The sequence below is a fragment of the Elephantulus edwardii genome, unplaced genomic scaffold (assembly GCF_000299155.1).
Source record: "Elephantulus edwardii isolate Elephantulus edwardi_28Jun2011 unplaced genomic scaffold, EleEdw1.0 scaffold00002, whole genome shotgun sequence".
NCBI classification, from domain to species: Eukaryota; Metazoa; Chordata; class Mammalia; order Macroscelidea; family Macroscelididae; genus Elephantulus; species Elephantulus edwardii.
Window position 1 is genome coordinate 27,344,873 of NW_006399752.1, and position 7,937 is coordinate 27,352,809.

Sequence of the window (7,937 nt, forward strand, 5' to 3'; positions counted from 1 at the left end):
GGTATCTGTCCTCGTGAGGAAAGGGAAGGAGGGCAGAGCCCAAGAGAAGCCTGTCCTGGGGTGCAGGCTCGGGGAGACCTGGGGGGCCTGTCCTAGGGTGAGGACGGGGGAGATCCGTGGGGGGTGGGCAGTCCTGGGGTGAAAGCTGGGGAAGATCAGAAGGGGACCTATCCTGGGGTGAGGGCTGGGGGAAATCAGGGGGGCCTGTCCTGGGGTGAAAGCTGGGGGAGATCTGGGGAGGCCTGTCCTGGGGTGAAGGCTGGGGAGATCTGGATGTTGGCAGTCTTAGCATTGGGAAGAAGGCAAGGCCCTAGGTGTCCAAGCTGGGCCACTGGAGCTGAGCCTTAACAAGAACCACTGTGGCCATTTGACCCAGGCCCCCAGGGACCCTGCACCAAAACTGGGTTGGGCCCATCAGAGGGGCTGGTCTTCACTGCCTGGACCCAAGGACGTATGACGCAGGCCAGCTCATATACAGCACTGGGACCCCAAGCTCCCTGAACTGCTGTCAGGGGAAGGGGTTCAGACAGTGTGAGGTGGCCCTGCAGGCTTGGGAGGCAGGACAGGCACCACCCTGGCCCGGGGAGGGAGGTCTGCGGAGGGGGCGCTTCTCCTGGGGTACAGCCCACACCTCCTCACCACCAGCTGCTCTGGACTGAAGCCTGGAAGGATACCTCCCTCCCACCCCAGGCCCAGCCAACCTGGACAAAGGCCAGTCCTGCCCTTCCTCCTCTAAGCTCTGGCCTCACTTCCTGCCCCTCCTAGGCCCAGCAGGCATCCGGCTGGAAGGCCCGGACCCTCCCCAGCAAGTCTCTCCTTCAGATATAAGCAGCTCCAGGGCCCACCCTCCCAAACTCCCCAGAGTCACCCCAGTTTCAGGAATTTAACCCTTGATGGCCTGGTCCACATGTTGCCTACCCCTCCAAGCCCAGCACCTTCCAAACAACAGTAATTACCCCAAACAAAATATGACTCTCGATTTCCTCTGTACGACCTAATTAAATAGATATTTTACTCGCATTTGGAAAATGTTTTTCTTCATTTGATTCAATTTAGCATTGTGCACAGCCCACCCGTCAGGCGCCCGGGTTCTGGGGACGTCCCTACAGCTTATAATGCCGACGTTTATTCTTGTCTCAGGACTCGAGTTGTGTTAAGTAATCCTTTCATTTTCTCCTCTGGTGGGGGTAAGAAGAGACTCCAGGGCCAGTGAGGCCCCCAGGAGCAGAGCCAGAGCTGAGAAGACCCCACACACATGGCCGGGCTTACCGTTCACCAGACCCCAGACCACAGGATGATCCTGTGGCCTCCAGCACCAGATCCCCAGCCCCCATCTCTCAGAAGTCCCACTGAAAAGGTCACGGTGGGCAAGCAGGACTTGGGCTAGGGGGTGATGCCCACAGTGTCCCAGCGGCCAGGGGCTGTGGCCACACACCTCCACCACTGCTGTCCTCAAACACAGTGCCCTGGGTGTGACCAAGGGCAGCCATCATTTCCGGAGTTAAAAACAGGTCCAGGAAGGGACCCTGACCACTGGGCGGGCTGCTGTCCCAGGGTCGGGCTGTCAAGGAAATTCCGACACACATTTAGTGCCAGTGGGTAGGGGGCCAGGGGCCAGGGGCCAGGGAGCTATTTTCCAGCCTGGAAAATTCTCAGCTGCCCCCAGAGCCCCTCCTCAGACTGGGCCTCCTGCACTCCCTCCCTGGAGACCCCAGCCAGCCCTCCCCGACGCCAGCTGGAACCCGGCCGAGGACCCAGGCCTCCTCCCACCTAGCACCAACCGGCACGCGTCCGGGTGGCCAGTAGCACGGCTGGGTGGCCGGGTGCCAGGTCCAGCCAGCTGGCAGCTGGCTAAGCCCTTCCTCTGTCAGTGGCCAGCCCTGCCCTCACCCCATCCCACTGCCAGGACAACAAAGATGGACAGACCTGGGGATGAGGGGTGCTGGGGTGAAAGACCAGACGTCGTGGGCAGCCTCAGCCAGGGGGTGCAGCAGAGAAGCGGACAGTCACCGCCCAGAGAAATGTAGGGCCTCAGGGTCACCTGACACACTTCCAGTCGGACTCTGCACAAGGGCTGCAGCCACGGCCTTGACTTCCCATCTGTGTCACTGTCATTGCTAGTGGCTGCCCAGTGGGCCCCCCACACACAGCAACCCCAGAGGCCACAGGATACACGGTAGCCGCTGGCTAACTTCGGTCTTGGCCCATCTGAGTCTACACAAGAGAGCGGGTGTCAGGGAGCTGGGCATCACCAGCCTGTGTGTGCTGGGGCAGCAGAGGGTACCAGAGCAGACCCTCAGGGAAGGCCCAGCCGCCAAGCCCAAGGCAGGTGGGCTCGGCGTGCTCCGCTGTCTGTCTGTCACACACGGGCTCACACAGTCATCTGAGTGCAGCAGCAAAGGCCAGGCCACCAGGGTCCTAAGTCCATCTACACAGCTACCTGGCTAAACACCTCCCAGCCCAGCTCTCACAGGACACCAGCTTGCCCAGGACGCTGCCAGGATGAGGACAGAGGTCCAGCCCAGGAACTTCCCACGGTACCAGCACCCAGTGGGACCCTGTGGGCAGCACTTAGCTATGCCCGGGTCTAAGAGCCCGCTGTCGACACAGCAGCCACCTGGACCCTCGCCAACCTGGACAGCCCTCCATCCCCTCTGCACTGGCTCACCGCTCCCTCGGCCATGCAGGCCGACCTGTTCCCTGTCTTATACCCCACACTGTCTCCCCTCATGCCCTCCGGAATCATCAACGTAGTGGGACCAGAGAAAGAAATCACCAGAATAAACGGGCCTGGTCAGGAAGCTCAAGAAGACTGACTGTGATGCCGGCTTCCTGACGGGCCAAGGGAAAGGAGAACTAGACATGACACCAGCTTCCTGGCTTCCCAATAGGAGCTCCTTCCAGGACACTAATGGGAACCCCACTCCTTTAATTCACAAACCACAGGCTCTTTCTGGCCAGGCCTCTGGCAAGACTACAGCTCAACTGGTAATTCAGTCCTGGGCCAGAAGCACCAGGCATGAAGCTTCCTCAAGCCTGTCCCTCCAGTGGTCAGCCCAGCACCATCTCTGACCGCAGCCAGCCTCCAACAGAACCGGGCACGCCCTCCAAAGGACACAAAGCCAGGACCCGCAAAGCCAGAATTCCTGTGCACAGCCAACAGGTCCTCTCTGCTTCAAGGGAACATGTCATTAAATCACCCAAGTTAAATATTCCCCCCACTGCTCCCCCAGAGCAAACCTCACACAGCCTGTCCTTGCGCTAGACTACACTGTCCCACGGATCCTGGGCACCAGGAAGCTCTGGGGAGACCCTGGAGAGACAGGGGTCCCTCCCTGCCTAGGCTTGGCCCACAGGGAGAGCTGAACAGAACACCTGGGGAGCTCCAGGAGCTGCCCCCCCACCCCAGCTAAGTCACCCATCCCCACCAGTTGGCAGACTGCCTAGCGGGGCCCAGGGAGTGTGTGTCCCCTCTCACATCTTTGCTGACTGCCACCAAGGCTGCCAACATGTGGGCCTGTCTGGAGAGCATCCCGGTCCCCGAGGCAGCACCCTTTCACACGGGGCCCCAGAAGTGCATGGAGCTGGGATCTGGCTTCAAACACTGGGGCAGCAGCCACCAGCTGGGTTCAGCCATGTTGATTCATAAGGCCAGCTGCCCTCAGAGCACCAGGGCAAAGTCCGGAGAGAGGTCCCACGACCCACCCTCAGGGCTCAGAGGCGTGGGGATGTGGTGAGAACCAAGAGGGCTTCCTGGGGAAGTGGAGGTGAACTGGTAGCACCACCAACTGTAAGTTACAACAGAGAGGGTCAGGAGGAACACGGGCTGCACACACACAGCACACACGGGCACAGCTCACAGCACACGCACTCGGCGTGCACACAGGCACAAATACACACGTGCACAGCACATGCACGATGTACACGCAGTGTGCACGCAGGCACAGACTTGCATGTACACACGGTGCAAGAACAGGCATACATGATGCACAGCACATGCACGGTGCACACACAGATACACATGCACAGCACACAAAGCACGTATGCACCACAGACACATTCACGTGCACACATGCATGTATACACACCCTGCATATACACGCTCATGCATGGTGTGCACACAGGCTCACACAGGGACACATATACATACATGCACAGCACACACAGCATGTACACACACTGTACACACACACACACACGCCAGCATCAAGGAGAGAATGGTCTCCAGGCCCCCAAGAGATGAGGCCTACGTGGTCCTTGGGGACCCCTTGACATAGAGGGCAGGGGCTCACGGGAGGGGTGGCCAAGCGAGCTCCTCCCTGGGTGCAGGGAGGTCTGCAGGAGTTAAATGAGAATTGATGACTTTCCACTGTCAGATGCAGGAACTGACTGAGCACAGTATTGACACATGCTTTGTCACAGATCTTGAGTCATCACCTCTGCACAGTTCATTGAGAATGGCCCCCAGGGCCTCCCCTACGGCGGGGGAGGCCACCGTAAGCCACAGTTAAGGTTTCTGGGTAACCTGGACACCTCCTATCCCATAGAACTCCTGCCTGAGGGTGGACAACTGCCCTGGAGGGTGGGGTAGTCAGAGGAGAGGTCTCCAGGGGTACCTGGAGGACACCTTAGTCTCAAAACAAGACCGTGGGAAGCTGGGGATGGGGGGAAACGGGGCGGGGCGGAGGATGGGCCTTGAGCTTTGCAGCCCAGAAGTGAATGGGAGGTTGGGCTGGGGCTCTGAGGGGAGGGACACCACTACCACCTACCACTGCTCCAAAGGGGCCCAGGAGACCAGGCAGGGCCCTGAGGGGGTTTCTGATGGCCAGCACTGGAGTAAGCGTTTTCTACCCTGACAAGAGCCCCAGGGGTCTGTCCACCCCTTCAGTCTTAGCACAGGGTCCAGAGGCCATGGCCCTCTGTTACATGCAGCCCCTGAGGGAAGGCCTAGGGCTGCATGAAAAAGAGAAGTTCTGGGTTCATAAGCAGCAAGCAAGCTCTGACACCAGAAAGGCCAACGGTTCGAGACCACCTGGAGAAGCGCCTTGGAATAAAGACTTGGCTACCTGCTCTCCCAAATCAGCCACCAAGACCCTGTTGACCACAGCTTGCCTGATCCACGCTGGACAGCCGAAAGGAGGTCAGCAACGCCATGACAACAGGTCACTGTCCCAATGCCACGTGGACTGCAGGGAGGACCACTCGCCCACCACAGCCTCTCAACAGGGTGTGCTCTAGAGGAAGTCACACCAGAGTTCCATTCTGAGCTGCGGGTGAAGGCAGCCCACTCCAGGCTCCACATCGTGCACCCGGGCCCTTCAGGGGAGCAGCTGAGGTCTCTCAGGACACCGGGGGGGGGGGGGCAGGCATTTCCAAGTGAGCAGAGGGGACCCCAGCTAGGCACCTCTTCCCCAGCACCATAAGGTCCCATTTTCTCCTCTGAGGGTCCGTCCCTCCCTCAGCACAGCACCTCAGTATCCTGGAGAGCACCCTAGGCTTGCGAGAACACCACCACCAAGGAATCCACTGATACTTCCAAACTGAGCAGAGCCAGCCATGGGCTGAACCACACCTGCTCTGGGGGTGAGCCAGGAGCTGCAGGGGCTCAGAGGCTCGGCCAGTGGGAGACCCAACACTGAGAGGCCCAGGAAGCCAGGCAGTAAGACCACCATGCTCAAAGCTGTGCACAGAGAGTGGCCACTGAGGGTCCAGGGCCCAGTCCATAAGGACCGCATCTCCCCCGTGATGCCGGAGGGGCTGTCTGCACTGAGTCTAGCCAGCACCAACCACAGGCCGGGCGGTACCTCCAGGGCCAACTCCAGGCCAAGAGCCAGCACCTCCTCTCCTGTCCACCCCAGTGGTGAGGGGGTCAGTGAGCCCGCTGGGCACGCAGTGCTGCCCTAAACCACCCCAGGGCCTTTTGGACACAGAGCTCAGCAAAGAGCAGCCTGTGGCAAGACAACACAGACGGGCAGTTGGGGGTTCATATTCCCTAGTGCGGGCAGAGAGGAGGCATTGTGGGTACCAGTCCTCCAGCTCCCCAACAGAAGGAAAAACAAAGATGCTGGGCAGTCAGTCACCCAGTTGAAAGGTTACTTCAGGTCACCTACACCCCATGGCCCAGTCCCCAAACAACAAACTGACCACAGGTCACAAATCACCAGAGAACCAGCAATCCTGTCTCAAAGCTACAGAAGAGATGGCTGGGCCACCAGGCTCCCCAGGAGGGTCCTCCACCTGCCTGCACAGTCAGAGGAGACGGCTGGACCCACTCGGTTCCCCAGGTGGGTCCCCACCTATCTACACAGTCACTTCAGTGATAGCCTGGCCGACTCCGCATCTGCCTGGTAACTTATCTACTAGCAAAGCTCTCTATCTGCTTCTCTTGTGTTGGTGTGGAGCAGGCTCCAGGGTTCCAGGGTGATCCTTTTTTCCCTGTCTTTTCCGCTGGGGTAGCAGGTGTGAAAGGGAGCAGGGGACAGGAGCATCCCCAGTGACAATGTCCCCTCGCCCAGCGGCTGCCCAATTGGTGCCCCCGCCCCCACCAGGGTCAAGAAGGGCCCAGACAGGCGGCCAGGGCAGAGGCCAGGCCTGCACCGCCCAGTCCATCACGCAGAGGGCGGGCACAGAAGGCAGGCACAGGGTTTCACACAGGGTCTCGTGTACTCCCACTCCACACAGCACTATATTTAGATCCATGGGAATTACTAGACTTCCCAGGAATTCTTTCCCAAGGACTGAAGGTCAGGGGGGCAGACTTCCTCTGGGGACCCCCACCTCAGCTTGCCACAAACTTCCAGGACATTGTTCCCGGGAACAATGGTCCCAAGCCTTCCCAGCTCAAGGCTGCAGCCTGCACAGGGCCCGGGCCCCCCTGACACCCGGGTGGCTGGGTCTGCCAACTGAGACCCGTCCACAGGTCTAGCGATCTCGTTTCCAGATGGTTGGTGGGGCCGGCCCACCCTGGCACCCTGCAGACCCTGAGCCCCAGGTGTGCAACTTCCCCACATCTGGCTGGAGGCCCAGGTGCCCCAGGGTGCCAACACCCCAAGTCACAGCTCAGTGCGGCAGGCAGGGTAGGGCTGTCCTACCTCCAACCACCGGGAGGTCCCAGGCTGTCCTACCTCCAACCACCGGGAGGTCCCACCGGGAGGTCCCACCCTCCCCTTCTAAACACAGATGCGGCTCCAGCTGTGGAACATATGGGCTCCAGCAAGACTCGTGCCCAACCCCCCTCGGCCACTGCAGAACCCTTAGAAAGAGCTGGCGGGGTCGCACACACCCCGGTTACAACCGGGAAACTGAGGCTCGGAAAAGGAGGGCAGAGCGGCAGGGCTGGAGTGCCCACAGGCGCCGCTCGGAGCAGCGTTCACTCACCCGCAGGGGTGTCCCCGGCCCGCTGACCAGCTTCCACGCCTGCCGCTTGAGCTCTGCAAGCTTCGTGTGGCAGTGGCGACACCAGCCGCCTCCCCCAGTCGACTGGCCCAGTTCGGCGCTGGCCCCGGCGCCCTCGGGTGCAGGGCGGCGGGCACATGGGTCCTGATCAGGCCCGCTGGGCAGCCTCTTGACTGGGGGCACCTCCAGAAGCGGCAGCGGCTCGCGCGTCGGACCACCCTCGGCCACCTGGGAGGTGGGACAAAAGTGGAGAAGGGACAGTGAGTTCGGGCTGCCACCAGCGGCCCCGGCCAAAGTTGGGGCTCTGGGCCCCGATTCCCACCCCCTCTCCGCACCCCCGGTCCCGTCGCCGAGTTCGCCCGCAGCAGGAGGCCGGGCCTGCGCCCTCCCCACCCCGCGTCCCAGCGCACGTACCCCAGATCGCGCCGCGCACAGGGGAGCCCCGCGGCCGCCCATGGAACAGAGCTCCGGCCCCGCTACGTGCCGCGGCCCGGCGGCGCCCCCATGGCCCGGCCTGCAGAGTCGGCGTGGCCGGCCGCGGG

At 61.1% G+C, this 7,937-nt stretch overlaps 1 protein-coding gene across 1 annotated transcript in view; it reads right to left on the minus strand.

Annotated features, from left to right (window-relative positions):
* Window positions 1-7,851, minus strand: part of KIF26A (kinesin family member 26A) — a 36,699-nt gene extending 28,848 nt beyond the window's left edge. The window contains exons 1-2 of the mRNA XM_006879044.1: window positions 7,810-7,851; window positions 7,378-7,623 (exon numbers count right to left, since the gene is read on the minus strand). Coding sequence (XP_006879106.1) covers window positions 7,378-7,623; window positions 7,810-7,851 — 288 coding nt within the window. The remainder of the gene's footprint in view (window positions 1-7,377; window positions 7,624-7,809) is intronic.
* Window positions 7,852-7,937: the final 86 nt, after the last annotated feature.